Genomic DNA, 23,609 nt, shown 5'->3' on the forward strand with positions numbered 1-23,609 from the left:
AAGATATCAGTGAATTAAAAACTGATAATATAATATTAAATATTTATTATATGTTTTATAATTATTATATTGTTAAATGTATTTAATTATATGTACTGTTTCATTAAGTTTGTTATGATTTTATGAATATATGACCGACCCAAATAATAAATAATTAAGGAATTAAGAGTACCTAACTAGCTAACTATATACCTAGATTAATATTTATATATACATATTAACAAATTATGAACTGACAATAAATTGGATAAGTGATTACTGATAAATAATAATAATTGCATCAAGTGGCAAACCCCAGTTATTATTATGATTATGATTTTAATATTTAGTAACATCAAATTTTAGAGCTGTGAAAATGTGACTTATGTTTTTGCAAAATTTATCTATTTTATACACATAATTTAATATTATATTTTATATGAAGTTTAATCTTTTAGCTATACAATTTTAGTAAAAATGAAATATACTTATTCTTGTAGTTTAAAGGAATGAGTTATTATAGGTAATATACAGGATGTAACACAGATTAAATACCAAAAAAAAAAAATAAATATATATATATTTATATGTATATAGTCTACAGACTGAACACTCAATTAGACAAACCACATAATTTAAAAAAAAATATATTAGGTATCTTCATTGATAATCTAAAGATTGGTTGGATAAGTCACAATTCAAAAGTTCATGCTTAAATTTAAATTTAAATATTTTATATAAATAAAAGTTATTATAAATTTTCTATTTATCTTAAAAAAAACCTGTTATAGTAAAAGCTTTACAATAAAACTCTACCTAAAAACTACCTATTTTTTTTATTACCTATGTGAATATTATCTAAATTAACAACAAATTATCACAGCCCGGATAGCTCAGTCGGTAGAGCATTAGGCTTTTAACCTAAGGGTCCAGGGTTCGAGTCCCTGTCCGGGCGAATTTTTTTTTGTTTTTTTTTTATGTTTTAAAAAAACATTTTTCATTACAATTCAAATTCAATTAATTTTATTTTCGTATTATGTGATAATAATAAATTAAAAATTTAACATTGATCTGACTTATTTATTTATATTTAATTAATAAATACATTTTTCATCACATACATGATTATTGTTAATCAATAATTGTTATCTATAGTCACGGTAAAAAATAGTATAATTAACCAATAAATCATGATAAACTTACTATCAAAATGAAAAACGTAAATTATACACATCTATAATTTTGAACAGCTACAACATTCAACACTAACGCTATGCATATGAAATTTACCTTGAACGCATATGGTGTAATATATGCAGTAAATACGTAGTAGTTTCGTATAATACCTAAACCATATAATAATAGTCACTATTGCGTACAAGCGCTAATGCTTAAATTTTCAGCAAATAGTAGCGATTCATTTCGATCGATATTATATTATTATCGGAACTATGAATTGATGCACAACTATTTTATTTATAGCCGTGCCTATAAATTATAATTGTACGTTTGTACATATTTTGTTACTTTAAAAAATGTATTGTTTAATTTTTAATTTATTTATTCAAATACAGACGACATTAATCCACGAAAGACGGAACAATATATCATTGATTAAAATATACAATATACTACTTTTGCCTTTTGGTATTCTTATGAATTTTAATACATATTTTTTGACGTTTGCTGCGTTTGTTGGCTTAAAGTAAAGATATACTTTTATATTTTAATTAAATTTTGTTGTATTGACGTATTGTATTGAGGAAAATACAATTAATATATAGGTACATAGGCTTTATAGATATAAATGTTGTTTTTTGCTATTAATTACTATTGACTGACTACCTACCTGCTAATTGCTATATTATTAATCCTGTATATTTTATTTAATATTTATAACTAGGTTTCGGAATTTGTTGGCTGTTGCGTTTAAAATGATCGAAATATGCAGTCTAAATCTTCAAAATATGATTAAAAATTTACAGCTAATTTTTTATTTTGTTTTTTAAACGCATAAAGAGCATATTATAATTATAAAAAATTAAAAATTAGGTAGGTAGTACCTTCATAACAAATATTGTGAAAAAAAAAACAAATTGATTATAATTTATAAAAAAAACTGGCACATTTATACTGAGTTAATAAGAAATAATTTAAATCAGTTAACCGTGATTAATGACGAACATGTACTGCTTTTCATTTCGTCATACAATTTAGAATCTAGATGTCACTAGGTTTTACCAAAAATCCACAACACCACAACTATACAATTGTCGATATTGTCGATAAAAAAGGTTAATTCTTAAGCGATAAAGAAACGATCGTAACAAACGGACGAGCTATAAACGACAGACTACGAATTAAATGACTAAATGTATTAAAAAAAAAAATATTTTTGAATTTTTTCCAAATTTTTTAAAATGAGAAATATGCAAATTTAAACTTAGTATTTAGTCTTGCCATTTCATAAAACAAATTTATAACTCACCTACAATAATCTACGACCACTACTGGCACTACCAAATAACATGTAAAGAAGTCCCGAAACCTATTTATAACGTATAATTTATAGTTACTTTGCAACTTGCGCGTACTGATATTTTGGTATTGAATAAGGATGTAAACCAGTGGTGAATTTAGGTATATAGATAATTGCCAATGAGCTAAAAGACCATATTTTGCTGTCACTCTTTTGGTATTTACACTTCTATCTATTTTACTGCTGATCTTTATTTAATACATTGATTCATTGAATACATTTTGTGTAAAATAAATAATAATTAATTTTAAATAATTTTAAACAACAACTATTGAATAAATAAGTAGTTAGATACAGAAACAGAATGTATAATAAGCTTCTTTTAGTGGCGTCATTTTAGTTTTTGTTTGACTAGGCAACTACTCACTGATTTGCTGACTCAAAATTTTTTCCACGCAGATTCATATAAGATAGTGCCATAATATGGGAGGGGGTAAATTTTCAGGAACGTCATATACAGGTTTTTAAATTATTAAGTATACACAATTTTGTCAAATAGAATAATTGAATAATGTGTAAATAAATAATAAATAGGTAATAGGTAATAATAACCTTTTAATACTGATTTACAAGTAGTTAACAGTATTTACAATCACATAATATAAATACTAAACATCTTGATTAAGAGGACGTCTCACCCGCATGTGTTGTCTCCGTCTTACACACGTACGACATAGTAAATTTTTGTTCACCAGTTTCAATAGTGCGCTTTTAGTTTTAATATTAGAGTGAATAGACCTATTATCAAACTTTTAGTTAAGAGCATTATCTGTGTTCTCTCGTTGGATTTTTATGATATTTTAATTTTTAGGTGAGTTATGACTTTATGAGTATGAAATTATTAAATATTTGAAAATGTTCATAATTCACTTAAAAATTAAAATATCGTAAAAATCCAACGAGAGAACACACTAACACAGATAATGTTCTTACCTAAAAGTTTGATAATAAGTCAATTCACTCTAATATTAAAACTAAAAGCACACTATTGAAACTGATAAGAGGACGTCTCACCTGCATGTGTTGTCTCCGTCTTACACACGTACCACGTACGACATAGTAAATTTTCGTTTAGCAGATTCAATTTTATGCTGTTAGCTTTAATATTATATAGAATCAATTTATTAATATTATTAAACTTAAATAATATTATCTAGAGCATCTCATATAGGCTTTTATTGATATCTTAATTAAAATTGAGTTATAGTTATGTAAAATATTAAGATTTTAAAATGCTCGTAACTCGCTTAAAAATTAAATTATAAACAAAAGCCTACGAGATGCCCTAGATAATATTATTATCTTTAAGTCTTATAATAGGTAAATTGACTCTAATATTTAAGCTAACAGCATAAAATTGAATCTGTTTAACGCAAATTTGCTATGTCTTACGTTCGTGAAACAGAGACAACACATACGGGTATGACGTCCTCTTAATAATATAATATACTACTTTAAAAAATACAACAAAAAAATTAACAATAAATCTTTATTTATGAAATATCAATATTCAATATTATGATTTATGAAAATGGCCAGAATTTTCAAAATTTGTAGAAGAAAACCAATGCCAGTTATCACATAAATAAATAAAATTTTTTTTTTAATTTATCTCGTGATTATTGTTACATAAATATCATTATTATTTGAAGAATAATAAAAAAACTTTTTTTTTGCTCATCAAATAAATCTCTGTCTAGGTCGACCCCTGTCCTATACGGTAGGTACATCGGTCTTAACTCATAAATAAAGGTTAATATTAACTATAATACTTTATAATATATATATATATATAATATTATATAGCCATTATAGGTAGTAACTAGTATAATGTATATACCTAATTCGACAGTTTTATTAAAAATTAGTTCAAATTACTAATAGAAAAAAATTGCTTATATTTAATATTAATGTATTAATATGTATGATAGAAAAGTATATGCTATCATTCAACCCTTTAAAGTGATTAAAAAAGTGATTTGACATTTCCACATACAAATAAAATAATGTGAATATTCAAAAATAAATTATGCTGTCAAAACTCAGGTAGAAACATTTAACATATTAAAGATTAGTTTGTATTTGGTGCAACATTTACAAGTACTTTAGATAAAGATCTTGAAAATATATATGATGGGCCCTAGAAAGACCAACTCTAAAAGTAAGTAAATAAAATAATTTAAATATAATTTGTACATACTTATTAGATTAGAAGTTATAAAGTTATTTTTTTCATAATAATAATATGTACTTTTTCTAATTAAATTATTACTACTTTTAAGCGTATTGATTTTTAATAATTATAGATGTATAATGCATATAACCATATAGAAATCATACAAGTACTGAAGTACCTACTTCCTACATATTGTAAATAAGTACTTCGGTACATTAAGATCTGAATTATGAATTTTTTTTTTTACCTATAATTAGCTGGTTATTCAGTGATTTTAAAATTTGTGAAGAAATTCTAGTTATACTTATTGATTTTTACTTGTTCAAAATATAATGACAGGCAGAAAATATATAAAAACACATCATTGTAAAATCAATATAGTTATCATAATCTCTTCGCTTAAAATCTATGGTGTGTTTTCAAATGTTTCCGTTGGTATTATGATAGTTAAAGCAATAAAATAAATGAAAAATTATTCAATTAATAATAATAATGTCTCTCATGAAAAAATTACTTATTAAATATAAATAATTACGTCAGATTAATATTGTACTTTTAATTTATTATTATCACATAATACGAAAATAAAATTAATTTAATTTAAATCGTAAAAAAAACATTTTTTTTTTTTTTTTAAAAGACTAAAAAACTATTTCGCCCGGACAGGGACTCGAACCCTGGACCCTTAGGTTAAAAGCCTAATGCTCTACCGACTGAGCTATCCGGGCTTCGAGATCTAGATGAAAAATTAGGTAATGTTCATTTTCATTTTTAGGTATTATAAAAAAGTTATTGTAAGATTTACAACAACTATTAGCAGAACGGGTTTATTTAAATTAATAAAATATTTACAGATTTTTTCCCATAAAATTAAGCATTTAAGCATAAACTTTGAAATTTATAATTATTAACATAACGAAGATCCAAGGATGGAAATTTCCAGAATTATCCAAATTTCAAAAAGCCCTATAATCTAACTATTCAAAGTATAATTATTGTTATAATTAAATTGCTTAAACAAATACAATCCAACATTTAAACTAATCAATAACATTTGATACTTAAAGTAAATATAATAATAAAATAAAGCGAGTTACAAAATATGGTTAAATTACTAAACGGTACTAGTGTCTACTTAGTAATGCTATATAGTAATAAAAAACAAAAAACGCTTATCAAAAAATAATGTCATGTAATATGTTATGAACGCCATAGTATTATTAAGTATGATTATTGTTACTGTTAAATTCTTTTAAACAAATTCAATTTAACATTATCAAATAATTAATAACATAAGACACAATAAAGAAATATGTATAGTTTTAAGATTTATTCATCATTTTTAAGCTAACAGGTGGCCTTCGTGGTCTCCGTAGTCTTTCACTTTTTCTAATCTAATTGCTGGTCGTCGTACCTATACCAGTTGTCACCCGGTTACAGCTCAAAGTGACCTTTTTTTTCATATTTCGATTATGGCTGGTAAAAATTAGGTAGAAAATACTGTTTTTAGAGGTTTCGAAATAGTGATGAACAAAATTGTCTTGGTCTTGCTGCAAAGACCTACACTACTAAGTACAAGTCTTAAAGTCTTGCAATTTTTTTTTAAAAAAATTTTTCCAGAAAAACACATAGTAGGGTAAATTAAATAATTTAATAGAAATATAATACAAATCAAAAATGTAATATTAAATTTGACGACTGTTATACGTTCGGGGATATAATGTATGAGTATTATCGAAAACAAGATAAAAAATAATTGAATAGTGGATATAGTATTAATATAATCATATATGATTGTTTTAGTATAGTTATATTTTAGAGATAATAAGTAATTAACAAATTTTACAAGTTCCTAACCTAAATAGAGATATAATTTTATTTTTTATTTTTTTTTTAATTTTAAATAATGCAAGTCTTGTAGCAAGACTAAGACTTGAAAGTTGAAGTGCAATATCAAGATGACCAAGACCAAGACTGCATACTAGTAATACTTCGCTATACCTTTTCAAAATGCCAATGTTGAAAGAATATTTAGTCTTATGAAAGCACGATGGAGTGATGATAAAAAATAGACTTTTATCCGATTTTGTAAAATATTTGTTAATGACACAATACAATTTTAAGCATTTTGGCTTTACTCAGTTTTATGACTAGGTACTGTATAAGGTACCTAAAGATAAAAATTTGTTATCAAAAATTTGAAGCATTGATAAATAGGTACTAAAACATATATAAATAATTCTTAATCTTTAAATATTCCAAATTATCATTCTTTATATTTTAGCTGATTTATTCAACTTTTTCTCCTTATTTTATTTACTATTTCTTCCACTCTTATATTACACTTAACAAATTCATTTTTTATTTTATCTTTCTTATTCACACCATACATTCAACTTTAGTACCTTCTCATCTTTGAGACTTTGAAACACTCACTCTCTGCTCTGTTCTAGAATACTAAAATGGACGGGATTGAATTAATAAATAATATTATGCACGTTCGATCACTAAAATACTTGGTGAACTTACCTACTATACTAATGAATTTAAATATATGTATGTGTATTTTAACGTATCATAGACCATAGTGGTTTATGTATCTTGATTAGTAGCGGTTGAGATAGTCAGGCAATTATTTATGACTTTATGTGTTAGGTATATCTGGGTCATATCCATAATATGAGTGTCTATAAATTTGGTAACGTCACAATGCGAAATGGCGAAAGCTGATCTCGTGGTGTCATCGATTACAAATAGAAGATAAAATATATTTATACATTATGGCGAATGATGTATACGTAATTTACCTAAAAATTGGTAAATTTTGTAAATGTAGACATTCCTCGGTTACCAGTTTAATTGAAGAATGATGCTCAATTAATTTATATCGGTGTGAACGACATTCAGGAATATCCAGTGTTATAACTGTTATAACTGATACGTAACAAAGCTTCAAATATTATTACGAAAGTAGATAGATGACTGAAAACGGCGAAAACCCAACTAGCAATAACCCTTGTAGTTGACTAAACTAATAAATTAATAATCCATTTCAAATTATTATTTGGGTTATCGTTTGTCTATTAACTTTCGTCATGATATTTTAATAAAATATTCTTTGTTCAGTTACCTTATTAATTTCATGTTTATAAATCATTATTATTTAAAGATCATATTACTATATTATAAAAGACTACTTTAATCTTTAAATATTTTTGTATTAAATTTTACTAGTTAATAAAAGTTAGTTAATAATCTATGTGTAGATCTAACATAGCGTTGCCTCTTGCCCGTGACAAATTCAATGCTCATAAATTTACACACATTATTAACAGTTATTTGGATTGTTTTGACCAAGTATAAAATATAAAGGTCTAAAATTATAGGTATTCGTGTTTCGTGCGTCAAAAAATCTTTTAGAGGTGCTAATGAGTAATGCTTGTATAGGTAAAGGCATAAAAAAGTACCTAATATCTATGTATTAAATATCAGAATCACAAGAGAGTGATAGGTAAACTATGACTCACTTGTAATTTACATTCATAAACACAAACATTGCCTTTAATTGATGTAGGACATAGGTTATATTAATTAAAATAAAAACTATAAGCGAAAAACAAAATATACAAACAATATATTTAGGTAACTAATCAAGCATCAGCTCTAAAAATTTTAAATTAATATAGAGAAAATATTAACTTAACTGAGCTACAAATAGGTTAATTTTTTTTTTTTTAATTGGGTACTTACACCACCTGGGTTTTATTTATGAATAATCAAAATTTTTTTCTTTTTTAATGATAACTAAATATACTAAAAATGTATCCTGTATTATTTCTTCTTGATTAATAATTATTGACTATTGTAGTTTATAAATTATACTATATTGTGGCGTTCATAAATTTTTTTGCGTAAACTAAATTATTTAATCAGAAAATATTTATTTTCTTTGTATAATTTAAAATATGATTGTATACAGCATAAATAAACAAAAAAATAATTAGGTAATCAATTAGTTTTAACTACATTTATAGAAAAAGGCAACTTATTTATACAATGGACAACTTAGCTACTTAAATTATTAAGTTGATTGAAAATGATCTAATTTAGTTAAGTAAAATGTAACTTAAAATAGTTGTCAATTATTCATTAAACTTTTTCAATAGGTAGGTACAGATATCTTAACAAATATGTAAACAATAATAAAAATAATCCAAATATTTGCAATACATTGTCTCAATACATAAAATAAATTTACAAATTTTACAAAATAAATAATACAACATGGTTGACTTACATACTAATTGTTTATAATTTAATTAATAGGTAATTTATATTTTTGTAAATAGTTTGGTCAGGGGTGGCAAACCTTTGAACACTACCAGCCAAAAATTATGTTTTTTTTTTGAGCGTGCCATGAAAAGTTTTATATATATATTATTTATACTCAATATTGTAAAAAAAAATATTATAACTTTATTGTATTAATATAAAAAAGGTTAGTTTAGGTACATAATATTTCTTTGTTAATTATTTATTTTCTTTCTTGATGTGATTTAAAATAACCTATTATACAATGTAGTAAAAATATTTTAGTTTTTCACATGCCCTCAAAATCTTTTAGCGTACCACCTTGGGCACCAGTGTCATGGATTTGGCATCCCTGAGTTAAGTAGTAGGTAAAATTAAATAAAATACAATGAAGTTATTAACTATTGCTGTTAAAAAATGATTAATTTGATGAAATGTGATCAAATTTTAGTTTTTGTTATTATTAACCAGTTCTTAATTGTAATGATGTATTTGGACAGTTGAATAATGTTTTGTTATCATTTGAATTAATTAAAATAAATATTCATTAATTAGAGAGATTGATTATATAATTGGTTTGGTAAAATTTTAAAATATTTTTTTATATTAATATAAGAATATAAGGTATAACTTTTATAACTATAAAGTTAACCGGATTTGTGTGAGAATTCAATGCATTATAAATCCTTGAGATTTTTTTAGTTAGAACTTCTCTATTATTTATTATTAGTAATATAAATGTTTTTTTATACATTTTATCGATCAATAATATTTATTCTACACATTCCATATAGTTAAAACATTATATATATATTTTTTTTTTTGATACAAAACAATATTTAATCATATCTTGTTTATAGTGAGATATGCTAGTGAGTAATCAGAAATATCTTACTCAACTTAATATTTTTTTTTACTCTACACAATGTACGTCTAAAAAATGATCCGTTTTTATATGACACTAATACATATTATAGTGTATACCAGGGGTCCCCAATTAATATTTTGAAAGGGCCTCATTAGGGATCTGAAAATTTTTCACGGGCCATCAAAATTCTAAATATATATTTACATTATTTAATAACCAATAACATTTAACAAAAATAATAATTTACAATAATAACACATATAATGTTGTCGTAATATGTGTTATTTATTATTTGTCTGCGAGCCGGATAAAATGTGTTCGCGGACTGCATACGGTCCGCGGGCCGCCGTTTGGTGATTCATAGTGTACATTATACAATTTAAATAAATAATAACTATTTAATGATTGAATAATAGTTCCATTCTATGTAGTATGTAGTAGTAAACCAAACTCATTTATAATTTCTTTTATTAATTCAAATTTATGATCAACTTTTTATGTATACTGTACAGCTATCATACATAAACCATTAAGATTATTAGTAATAGTATTTCTTGTTCAAGTTTTTACTCTATACAATGTACTAAAAATTCTTTCCACAGGACAAGTAGTAATTAGTTGTGTTAATGTGATAGATTAGTATAAAAAACTGGATTTAAATTTACTTCATCTAAAAGACTTATAAAATTTATATTTTTAATTTTACTTTGACTTGCGTTTCTATTTTTCTATTTTGTACCATAACACTCCTTAACCAAATTACCAATTCCATAAAAATTATTTATTTCTATTATCATAAATTCATTGAAGACATAATTTACACTATTATACTGCTATTTGGTAACTACACTATTTTTTAAATTAAAACAGTTTATGGACTTAAGCAATTAGTGTTAGTCCAAATGTTTACCGTTTACCTATTGATTTATTTTTTATTTTACTAGGTCTAACAAAAAGTACTTAAAAAATGTGTTTTACTCATGGAAAAGTTTACAAAGGCAGCAGTTGAGTGAATCTACCTTTACTCATGTACATGATATTAAATAAGACTTTGTTTAAAGGTCCACAATAATTAAATATCAATTAATATTTATTAAAGTTTGCATGGGTTACTGAAACTTTAACTCCATTAATAAATTTAACAATTGAAATGAACAATTGTAAAATAATACAGCTATTGAAAAATTATCTATTCATTATAACTGATAAGTCGGTTGATGAAACTACTCCAAATAGTAGTGATATATTGATGAAACCTAAGAAATAAGTGTTAAAAAACAAGACTATTAGTAGAAATAAAAAAATTGTATTAATGATTCAATTGTTTGAAAGTCATCTTTATTTGTTATATTGTGTCACCCAAAGAAAAACCAACAAAAAAATTTAATTCTTTGTGCAACATTTTTTAACTACAAAACATCACATCTAAAATATTAATAGATACATTAAAAAAATACGAAATCAATAAGTAAATTAAATACATTCACAGAACATTATATCGAATTCAAGATCTTTTAAATTTAATTTTAATTGTATACCACCTAATTATTTAACATGTCCAGAAAATGCAGATGTACATACTTAATATGTTTTTAATGACTATACTACTTATCTTCTTGTTTATTTTCTTTTATAATTCACAAACGATAAATAATTTGTGCATTTAATCAGATTAAATAAAATTCTATAATTTACCATGACAATTAATGTGCAAAAAGGATTAATACGATAAAATTTAAATAATGTATAACTAATAAGCAATACGTCAATAAGAAAATTGAGAAAAAAACTAGTTTTTATTAAAAAAAAAAACCTCAAAAACATGTCCTACTTTCACATGTTATATAACTAGGTATAGACAAAAACAATATTTACAACAGTATACCTACGTAGTTTGTAATCTAATCATCATAATTTTATTGAACTGGCTGATAATAGTATTTACATAAAAATGATAACAGTATTGATATTGTTGAGTTGACGTGCACATCGTCCATACGCTGTAAATAGTGACAACACTGACAACAGTTTTGTCGTTTTAATTGTGATATTGTACTATACTCAAGCTGAAACATATTGGAAAGTGTAATTTGAACAAAATATTATTCATTAAACATAGTGTGTAAAGTCGACCGAGAAACGTTTGTTTTAATTGAAAGGTTGAAAAGTTAATAATCGACGGTATTGCATCTCATGTATACGCGTATATGTAGTCATTATTTTTATTTAATTTACTTTTTTCTTGACCAATAGAAAACTGTTGTAATAACAAAATGAGTACAACCACGGCTGCGGCCGCTGCGAAAATGACGAGCACCACGGCTGTAGCCGTGAGTCTAGTGTTGTCCAGTTGCGTAATAGCAAATGCTTTTCGTCAAAAGAAACAATTTTACCCGTCAGTCGTGTATATATGTAAATCTAATCCAAGTATGGCAGTAAGTAAAAATACACAAAAGCATTTTGATTATTTTAAAATTAAATGTTAATATAAACCAAAAACCATTAATACTTAGGTACATTGTATTTATTCTCTTTAATAATTTGGTTATAAGTAACAATAATCATATATTATTATTATATGTTATTTTATATTTTAGATAATGTATATGCAGGCTTTAGTGGCTGTCTATTTAATTGGGAAATTAACTGGTAAATTATTTTTTGGCTCATTACGCCCTGCAGAATCAGAGGTATTTATTTTGTATATTTTACATTTTTATTATAAACTTCAAAAATCTTTCTATAAGATTTAATTGTTTTGTTAATTGTATTTATATTTCTAGCGTTTAATAGAAAAGGCCTGGTACGCTGTGACAGAAACATGTTTAGCATTTACTATTTTTAAAGATGACCTGAGTCCCAAATTTGTAGCTTTATTTACTTTATTATTATTTCTAAAATGTTTTCATTGGTTGGCAGAAGATCGAGTAGATTATGTATGTTTATATATTTTTACATTATAATTATGTTGTTATTTTATATGTATTTATATTATTTTTATATTTTTAGATGGAACGTACTCCAGTTATATCATATATATTTCATTTGCGCATATGGTGTAAGTAATATAAATATTTGTGTATTTATTCAAATGTATGTTTTAAATTTTTAGTAATTTAAATTGTTTTTAAATAGTGCTATTATTCATCTTAACTTTGGGTGACTTATATTTTGTCCATGATGCATACACTACTACAATGGCCAAAGGCCCTTCTGTGCAATTAGTATTTGGATTTGAATATGCATTACTTGTTACATTAGCAGCTAATGCAGGATTTAAGTATGTATTGCATGCAGTAGATGTACACAGTGACACCTTTTGGGAAAGTAAAGCCGTCCTCCTGCTGTACCTTGAATTTTTTATTGGTAAGATTATATTTTAAAATATATTTTCTAATCTATTATCAAATTAAAATTAAGTTTAAGGGGACAACAGTTGTCATACAACACATTTTTAATAATATCTTATCACATAGAAAAACAATAGGATCTTGGTTTGATAAATTTTAATATTGATACATTATCAGTTTAATTATTTAATATATATATATATATATATATTTTTTTTTTCAATAACTGAAGCAATTTCCAATAGATTTTTTTTTTCATTTGAAATATCATTGAATATAAAAAACATATTTTTATCATACATTTGTATATTTTTATTTCAGTATTTGAAATATTAAAAATTTTCTTTAGTTATTAGTACTTATAACATAGTTAATAATGTTAATTGATAATACACCAAAATCAAAATCTGTTCAACCAATTACATCTAAGTCCTACAGATTTGTTGATTAATATCAATTTTTATATTGTTATGAGTGGTTTAAAAATAATGATCAATGAATAATATTTATTGTTGAGTGTTAATGTGTTCAGAAGTGCATCATTTACGTATTAACCATTAAGTTAAATTTGTTATAACAATTTAAATTTTATTAATATCATTCACTAACTTGTTTATTTACTTATTACACACTGACTAGGCATCAAAATATTTTCATATACATTTTCTTATACATATTTTTTTAAATTGACTGCAGTCCCCTTAAGAAGTATTGTTTCATTTTTTAGAACCTTAATTTTAAATTTATTATTTAAACCATTTTTACACATTTATGTATAATATACAATTTATTAGGTTTGTGTAAAGCTGTGATGTATGTGGTTTTCCTTATAATCATGGTTCGATCCTATACAATACCACTATTTGCATTTCGACCAATGTACCATACACTAAGGTAAAAAAATAAAGTAACTCAAACAATACATTTTATATATATATGCTCTAGTATTTCAGTATAACTAATAACATTAAGTACAAATTCTTAAGAAAGTCTTCACAATACAGTTTATGCTTATTTTAGAAACAAATCAAAATAACATATATTGTAAATTATTAACATAAACTTTTTATAAATTATAGTGCTTATGTTATTTATTCTTTTAAATTAACATAAATATTATACGAGCAAGTAAAAATATATAACTATACTAATTTTCTAATAAAATTTAAACATAATCATATTATTTTGTAGAAATTTCAAAAAAGTATTCCAAGACCTTGTACTTTCTCGTAGAGCAATACACAATATGAATACTTTATACCCAGATGCTACATTACAAGATTTACAAGCCATTGAAAATGTGTGTATTATATGCCGTGAAGATATGACAGCTGCAGGTAATTTTTGACATATTATTTACTTTATAAACTTAAAATAATTTTAAAAATTAAATTGTAGCGATTACAAATTTTTATTTTATTAAAATGATAAAAAAAATGTTCTGATGCTTTCAATATAATTAATTTTAGCTGCAAAAAAGTTGCCATGCAATCATATATTTCATACATCATGTCTACGTAGCTGGTTCCAACGTCATCAAACATGTCCTACTTGTAGGTTAGACATTTTGCGCCCAACACCTTCAACAACTCAAAATGTTAATGTTCCTGCACCACCAACACCAAATATTGGCAGGACAGTTCAAGAAGCACCATCAACTGATGCAGCTGCATCATCTTCTGCTACTGATAACAGTCGTGGACCAAATGCTAGTAACCACACTAATGTATCACCTGGTCAAGCTGGAACTAGTGGAAGTTCCTATTATAATCAAACGCCACTACAGTATCAATTCAGACCATGCACATTTCAACAACGATCAACATCTATTGATGAAATTAATGGCAACAACAATGATAATTCAAACAGTGGTATACCTGAACCGAATAATATGAATGAATCATGGATTGCATTTATGAATGCAGCAGGACTAGGTGGTGGAATTGGGTTACCATCATTATTCAGTAATAAAAAAATCCTAATTTTAGTGATATCAACATTTAAGGCTCTTAACTTAATATTTATTTATTTGTTTTAATTAGATGATATACCGCAAACATCCTCAAATTTACCATTTACAAACATACCACGGATTCCACTTAATTTACCATTTGTCGGTGGTAAGTTGATTTTGAATTTTTTTATTTGATAAAAGAGGTGATATATAATTTTACTAAAAATAATAAGGATGTATATACTCTGTTCAGTTTAAATTGATCTACCTTTGCACATGCATACAGTGCTGTCAAAACAGTTAGACCCTCACAGTTACTCTGATTGGTAGCTGGTGTGCGTCAATTGTTGTTAATCGTTGTCAGTGGCAGCCAGTGTGCATACAGACGTGAAATTCCTCACTAGTGTTTTTAGTCAGTTGTAGTTTTAGGCAAGGATGAGTAGGTCAACTTTAACTGAACAGAGTGTAGAAAAGCAAACCCTAATTCAAATACGAAAGCTTAAAAGGAAAAGAAGAAGAATAAAATATACAAAACAAAATAATTTTTGATTTGAAATTCTCAAGAAGCTAGTATAGTACTTTACCTCACCTACACCATATTATGATAAATAACTAACTGAATAAGGTTTAGGAAAGTAGTATTCTTGCTATAAATTATTATTTTTACTCATCTATAAACATTATATTAAGAGATGCTAGAATGTTTACAAAATAATATTTTCTAGTAAATGTTTATTATTTTAAGTAATTAAATATTTTGTTGATAAAAGGAATTGCAATTCAGCCTCCAAATATACCTCCAAACTTGGATACATTAACTGATGAAGAATTACGTTTAATGGAACAAAATACAAGACAAGGATGTTTAGCACGCATTAAATACATTACTGATATAAAATGTATGCTGGATGCTGCTGTTGTGATGATGAATCAGTATTCATCAGCATGTCTTGTAGCTGGGTAATTTTAAATTTTATACATTTTACAATATTAAATCAAAGATATTAGTAATATTAGTTTTAAAAATCTGTATACTTGGACCACTGTATAGTAGTATGACAAAATAAGTAGGTATAATTACAACCAATTAAATTTTGTCCAGTTGCGCAAAAAAAAAAAAGGCTTGGAAGTTTACATGTCTTTTGATTGGCTTATATTTGTGTATGTATAATTATATTAAAAACCAATAAAAAACAGCAAAAGAATCCCATCTTTTTCCTTTTAATTAATACTAACTTGCTGTAGAATGGTATGAACATATTCTTATTAAATATAGTTAAATAGCTAATACAATATTACTTTAAAATTAATATAAAATATTTCAAAAATTACTTACCTAACTTATTTTGTATTACATTTTTAAACTTTTGGCTAATTCTAATGATTTTGAAAAATTATATTATGCGCTTAAATAAGTTATAAGGAATTATAGTTTTATAACAGTTTTAATGAAGTATTTCAAACTTTTTACAATTAATATTTTTATAATAATCATAAATTAACAAACATTTATTATTTATTATACGATTGGATAACAATGTCATCTACATTTTTGTGGTTTTGTGCTTAAGTTAGTCATGACTTTATGAGAAGTTTAGTACTCCTTTTTAAAATCTTAAGAATTTTATGAATTTTTATTAATGAAATAATTTGCCCACATTTTATTTTGATGAATTTCTTAGACATATTGAACATTAAATGCTTATAAAAAACTTTTATAAAATTTAATTATAAATTTCCAAGTGTCGAGAATCGTAATACCTATTAATAATACTAAAAGAACTTAAATATTTTGAAGTTTTTATTATTTCTAGTTAAAGCTTAATAATTATTTAAGAACATTACTCGTCTACATTAATTAATTTTTAAAATTTATTAAAAAAACAAAATCAATTGTGATTTCATAAATTGATTTTGTGTGAAAAATCCAATTTTTCTTATTTATTTTTATGTTTTTCCCAGTTACTATTAAAATGGTTCATTTTTTTACTTCTAAGGTATCAAGTAGGTTCAATTTAATGCTAGAAACCATATTAAGTTTAAAATCGAAGTAATAGGTAATGACAGACACTATAGTAAAACCTACACATTTATCCCTCCATCCAGAATCTAAAATTATTTAGTATTATAATTTAATTATTTTTTGGTTTTTTTCTTAACTTTTAAGCAATTCTTTTTTTTCAATTTGGAAATATTTTGAAATGTTTTAATCATAACAATCACTATTAATTTTTATTATTTTGTTTTCTAGTCTTGATAGTACTGATTCAACTTTGAACAGTGAAACTAAAACTGCAGATACTACAGAAAATGATGATCAATCGGAAACTAGATCACCAAGTAATATTTCTTCTGAAACTGATTGTAGTGGAGGAGTTACAAGGTATTTATAATATTTTAACAATGACCAGAGTATTGGCAACTTTGTATTTTTTTTTTATTAAACTTCAGAAATTAATTTACTGTTTTATTTATTACTGTAAAGAGTATTATTTTGATTTAACTGTTTTTACTTTAGACTAATTATTAAAAAAATTTGCATAAAATGTAGATAAAAATTGAGAAAAATTCAATCTCGACTGTGTTTTATTCAAAAACTAATTAGCCACAAAATTTACTAAAAAACAACTTTTCCAATTTTTTTTTTAAATTGAACATTTTGACCCTTCAGAATTAATTTTTAAAATTTCAAATGTTACTAATATTTATTAAAAATGTATTTTTAAAATGTAGGAAAATTGATTTTTAGTAAATTTTATGATCAATTTTCATTGACATACTTCTCAACCTCACACTTCAAACTTTCAAGGTTATGGAATCTATAATGTTATATTAAATTTACTATAGTATTATACACGTATATAATTAAATATTATGAAAACTGATTATTGTGCCAAACATTAAATTATTAAATATTCAAACAAAATATTTCAAATACGTCAAATTTCATATTTTTGGCAGCTACACTTTTTTTGCGTACACCTTGGAACTTTATATTGTAATCATGCATATTATATACATACAGTTCTTTATTTTTGACAGTATCAACAACTTTTTTTTGCACATCTTCAAGTTCATAAGCAAATTTATTTATGCTATTTTTACGGTCTTCTATCTTATAGAATAACTAAATTAAATTAAATAACAAAAGTTTAATGAATATTGCCAAAGACTGGGTTTAATATCATAATGGTGTTTAGTCGTAAATTTTATACACTGGATGAAAATTAAAAGTGTGGTGCAATGAATTATCATTTTTATATGGTTTTATATTAAGAGGATGTCAGCGCACTGTTAGTTTTCTCTCTCTAGCCCTCGCGCAACATAGAAAAAACGGATTTACGCAGTCTGAGTAGAACTCACTCAATTTTGGTTCTAGAGTAAATATACCTATTATAAAATTAAATGTTGACAATATTTCTGAGTACAAGACAATAAGTTTTTTAAAAAAAATTAAAATTTTGAAAAGTTAAAGGTTATCTAAAAGTATTGTAATTTATAGCTATTTATTTTTAATCGATAAAATTAACGTTTTATTGGGAATAATGGAAAAAACTCATCGTCTTGTACTCAAAAATATTGTCAAAATTTAATTTTATAGTTGGTATATTTAATCTAGAACCAAAATTGAGCGAGTTCTACTCAGACTGCGTAAATGTGTTTTTTCTATGTTGTGTGAGAGCTAGAGAGAGAAAACAAACAGTGCACTGACATCCTTTTAAATTGAAAAGTTTAAAATTAGGTATTTAAAATTATTATTGATTTAATTAACCCATTTATCTACATTTATTTAAATGTTATTGAATTACAAAACAATTGAGTAAATAATTTATTTATAGTAACAATGTTTAAAATATTTAGCAGCAGCAGTGGCAGTGGGAGTGGCAGTGGAAGCGGCAGCAGTGAAGACCAATTGCTCCCAGAAGAAACTGAACAGCAGCGGATTATTAGGTTAAAAAGGTTGGAAAAATTTGGTAGCAATTCCGTGTAACTTCTGTTAGCAAATAACTAAGTATTCCATAATGTGATTAAAATAATGTAATAAGTATTATTATTAATTCATATTATAGTTAACTGATAGAATGGGTCTATGTTTGGTTTACTTCTTCAACTATTCTATCGTTTTGTAACATTTGTGTGTAAGTTATTTTTTTTTAAATTATGTAGTTTATGTGTGTCAGGTTATGTAATTGTGTTTTAATGTTTATTTTCACTTTGTTTATTCAACTATATATTTAAACTATTTACCAATTTTTAGTGGGAAGTGATTCTATAATGGTAATTAAACATGTAAATTATTATTTCTGACTAAAAAAATAATTTTCAAAAAACCACAAGATCATATTAAACTATTATTAATATAATTTTGCAATGATAATTATTTAAAAGTTGTATTCTGCATCTATGTACCTACATAAAGATTATTTTATAAATTTATGTTTTATGGTCTAATAAAGTATAAATTGCTTATGTATATATTAAGACTATCTATGTTACACTTAAAAATCATAAAATCAAGTACAACCTATTTTAGTTTTCAGCAGTAAATATTAACTTCTATGACGGTATCATACTATTTTTTACTGTACAGTTAGTATACAGTTAGTGTTTTCTTATCTGTCGACATTGAGTTTTTGTTCCTGTTTAGTGATTTATAGATCTATTCATCAAAACCATAATGTTATATTTTAAGTATATCATAATAATACATCAGAATTAAACTAAAAAAATAATATACTGGGCTACTGAATAACTGTTGGCTGTGTGATCATATTGACTGAATGTTAGTAATTGTATTTACTGTAATCCAATATTTTAGCCTTAAATCTTAAAATCATTGATTTGATTGAATTAGGTATCACTAAAGAATAGTTCACATAATCTAAAACTGACTAAAACATAAAATTAGTTTTCCATCTAATTTGGAATCAAAAATATATTTTTTCAAAATATTTGGTATGAAAAGTTTTTTCTTTTGTGTACCTATCTAATATACGATCTATAGTTTGTAGATCTTCGATTTTAAACACATATTACTAATGATTAATGGTTAAACGTTTATAACAAAACCAATCATATGTTTAAAGCTTTACCTACTTCACTTCAGTAAAACACTATATGAGGGAGGACTGATTAAAATAATACATATAGTCTTATTTTGATCTATCTGGGTTTACTTATATTTCAAATTTCAGTTAAACACATTTTACTTTCACATTTAGATAGGTACTTTAGTTAAGTTGCAAAAGGTATATCATACATGGGTGAATGATATTGAATACTGAGCAGTAAAAAGTACCTATAGGTTTTTTGGCGCCCTAGCATAGGCGCAAATAGGAGGGCTTTAGGGCTAAGCCCCCAAACCTTCCCATAGCCCCCCAAAAATGTTCTAAATTTTTTTAAGCTTTATCAGTATTATTATAGTGTATGATGCAAAATTCGTTTTAAGATTATGTAATATGTAAATGCACAAATTTTATTTGTCGTGGTATTATTTTTATTATTATTGTACATTGTAGACTTGTAGTCATAAACCATAATACCTACCAAGAACGGCAAGAACTAAGAATACTAAGCATTCTTATTAAGGAGTTTATAGTTGCAGGTTTGCAGCTCATATTGACATACTATTTAGCTATTATACATTTATACGTCATATTTTATACGCCTATACGTGCTATAAAGTATACAGTATACTATAATAACAAGTTTATCGTATACGGATACTTAAATGTTGTATTAAAACATTTTTTAGGTGTTGATTACTTGCATAAATGCTTCATTCAGTAGTGAGGGCTTCAGCCTCCCCCCCCCCCCAAATCTCAAACGCTATTTGCACCTATGCGCCCTAGGAAAATCTAATTTACACTGCCTCTAATCAATAGGCCCTGATTGGAATTTTTAACAAGAACTACAGCCATTGGTGTATCTAGAATTGTTTTTAGGGGGAAGGGGGCACACGCTGTCTAAAATTTTACCAAATATACTACCAAAAAGAAAAAATTAACCAACTATTTAATATTTTTTATGTAAATACGGCTAATGAGGGGGCCGGGAACGCAGGTCTATTGGACTATAGCCCCTGTGTCCCCCTCGTCCTTCATACTCCTCTGTAAACGCCACTCGTTATAGCTAGCCTATAAAATATAAATACATACTAAATGTGTATAAACGTAATGTAATAGGTAGGACTGGTAGGAGTGAATAGGAGAAAACCTGTCAGTGGCTGAGTGACAATATTGTCCACCAATGTGACGATGTTTCTAAAAATCCATCATAACTTTGGGTAAATTAACACTATCTAACTACTTAAGGCTTGATTTAATGTTATCGTAAGATAAAAAAAATGATATAAAATGATTATTTAAATATTGGATATTTCCCATATTTAAATTTAAAAAAATATTAGTGTCCATATTATATATTCACATAGTTCATATACCTACTATATAGGTACGTATACTCGTAATATTATTTTTATTTTTATTCTATTATATTCTATCTCACTATCTGATAATTTCAATATAATTTTAAAGTATGATTCAAATTATTGTGAATTCTAAGGAGTGTGTGTTTTTTCATGATTTATGTAACTTTTTGGATGCGTATCTACTACCTATTATAAATCATTAAATTTTCCTACAAATCAAAAATCGTTTGGATTATCCAAATTATTTGCTAAATTTTGATGTAAATAAATATTAAAATTTCGTTATGGACTTAGGAGATTGTTGGTACAATGAATGTGAAAAAAATGCTTCAATTTGCAACTTTTATAGTACCTAACTAGTTTCTTTTATAAAATTTGATCCTTCAAAAAGTCAAAAATAAAAAATTTTATGTGTTTTTTAAAATGATTGAAAAAAACTAATAACCAAAATACCCAAAACACAAGTTTATTATTTTATTTTTCAATAAAGAATAATCGTATAATATAGATAATTTTATTATCCCATCTCGCCGAAATACACAATTTCGTCAAATCATAATAAAATAAAATTTTTTTCATTTTTGTTAAAAAAATATTAATAATAATTTGTATTGTCAAGTTAAAAATTATATAAAAATTCATCAACATTTTTTAATTTTAATCGAGATGGAAATGGTAGATAATTGCGTCTAGATATTCCACTATTGTTATTTGTTCATTTCCAAATCTAAATTAAAACATAATATAATATCATCATAATTGTACGATTAATAAAACATTAGTATTTACTGCTCTTTTGCAGTTTTCAATCTGTCTTTTAATGTTTCGTATTTTTTTCTCATTTTTGAAACTTGATTACATTTTTTGGGGGACAGAATATCAAGCTCAAAATGTTGATGCTGGTTTTTAGCTCTTTAATCAGGACAAAAATGTTTGGATGTGGTCGTAATATAGTCCTGTTGAGTGCTGCATAATAACCCTCGAGGTGGTTAATTGTCCTAGTATAGTCTGTTTTGTAGTGATTCCAGGTTCCACCTACTACGATTAGTATGATTAAATATTATATAGATATCGCTATCTAAATAAGTTAAAATACATCATGGTATGTATAACATTAGTAATCTTTTAGATATAAGTTTTTATTACTATTTTATTGTTTTCGCGACGTTGTCACCTATACTATAGTTAGTAATAACTATATATTGTTAATATTATGTCCAAGCTCTGATGAGTAACAAAGCTAAAAACCTGAGTCTTTTCGGCAAAATGAGATTTTATATCAATCCATATATAACTGGTTTTTTATCGGTGTAATGGGATGAAACGATTTTGACTCCTAAGTAAGGGTTTGTTAATTTATCATTTATCATAATGTAATATAGTATTATGTATTTATCCCAATAAAAATATTTAAAAAAAAGTTTAATGTACTTCAAATTTATTGATAAATTATATTTTATTTATGATTAATATTAGATACACAAATTAGTTTTTATTTATTATTTATTATAACATTTCAATAATTTTAATCGAGTTAGTCTCAAGAAGTTAGATTCTATTCTCATATTTTTTTAATTTAAAGTAGCAAACAAATCAAAACGAAAAAAAAAGATTATATATACACTATCGTATGTAAATAATACAAAATATAAATATCTATTTGACGAATCGCAACTGAATGGTCATGCCCTTGGTGTTTAGTGGTTACTGGTTAGTATTGCGGATGCTAGTTGATCGGGTTTTTGGAATAGTCGGCATTTCACAGCGATAACAAGTACTTACTGACTATAATTGGTATAACTTGCGCCGCCCGACCATCACGCAGTTATGGCATGGTCTGTGAGTAAAATTTACGAATTTACGATAAAATTATAATAAACAGTAAGCCCCATAGACGGCGTAGTCATATTGTAAAACGACTAGATAGTCAACTTCATAGTTTATGATAATATATTAAGATCGAAGTGTGCAGCCATATGCCCATATGCTATAGCTATTATAA

General features: G+C 25.3%; 1 protein-coding gene and 2 non-coding genes across 5 annotated transcripts; 2 read left to right on the forward strand and 1 right to left on the reverse strand.

Moving 5' to 3' along the window:
• The first annotated feature begins 861 nt into the window (after positions 1-861).
• Trnak-uuu lies at positions 862-934 on the forward strand. The gene has a single exon. It is a non-coding gene; the product is annotated as a tRNA-Lys (tRNA).
• Positions 935-5,349: 4,415 nt separating this feature from the next.
• Positions 5,350-5,422, reverse strand: Trnak-uuu. The gene has a single exon. It is a non-coding gene; the product is annotated as a tRNA-Lys (tRNA).
• Positions 5,423-11,860: 6,438 nt separating this feature from the next.
• Positions 11,861-19,523, forward strand: LOC113555791 (E3 ubiquitin-protein ligase synoviolin B-like). Of its 3 annotated transcripts, XM_026960332.1 has the most exons (13): positions 11,861-12,054; positions 12,127-12,308; positions 12,471-12,563; positions 12,657-12,809; positions 12,883-12,931; positions 13,009-13,239; positions 14,018-14,117; positions 14,415-14,560; positions 14,693-15,187; positions 15,266-15,343; positions 15,948-16,137; positions 17,429-17,560; positions 19,039-19,518. In XM_026960332.1, the coding sequence occupies exons 2-13, from the start codon at positions 12,147-12,149 to the stop codon at positions 19,166-19,168; spliced, it is 1,959 nt and encodes a 652-aa protein (XP_026816133.1). In that variant the 5' UTR covers positions 11,861-12,054; positions 12,127-12,146; the 3' UTR covers positions 19,169-19,518. The 3 variants fall into 3 exon arrangements, with proteins under 3 accessions (XP_026816133.1, XP_026816132.1, XP_026816134.1); XM_026960331.1 differs by having other exon boundaries at positions 11,861-12,308; XM_026960333.1 differs by lacking the exon at positions 11,861-12,054 and having other exon boundaries at positions 12,147-12,308; positions 19,042-19,523.
• Positions 19,524-23,609: the final 4,086 nt, after the last annotated feature.

Source organism: Rhopalosiphum maidis, chromosome 3 (genome assembly GCF_003676215.2).
Source record: "Rhopalosiphum maidis isolate BTI-1 chromosome 3, ASM367621v3, whole genome shotgun sequence".
NCBI lineage: Eukaryota > Metazoa > Arthropoda > Insecta > Hemiptera > Aphididae > Rhopalosiphum > Rhopalosiphum maidis.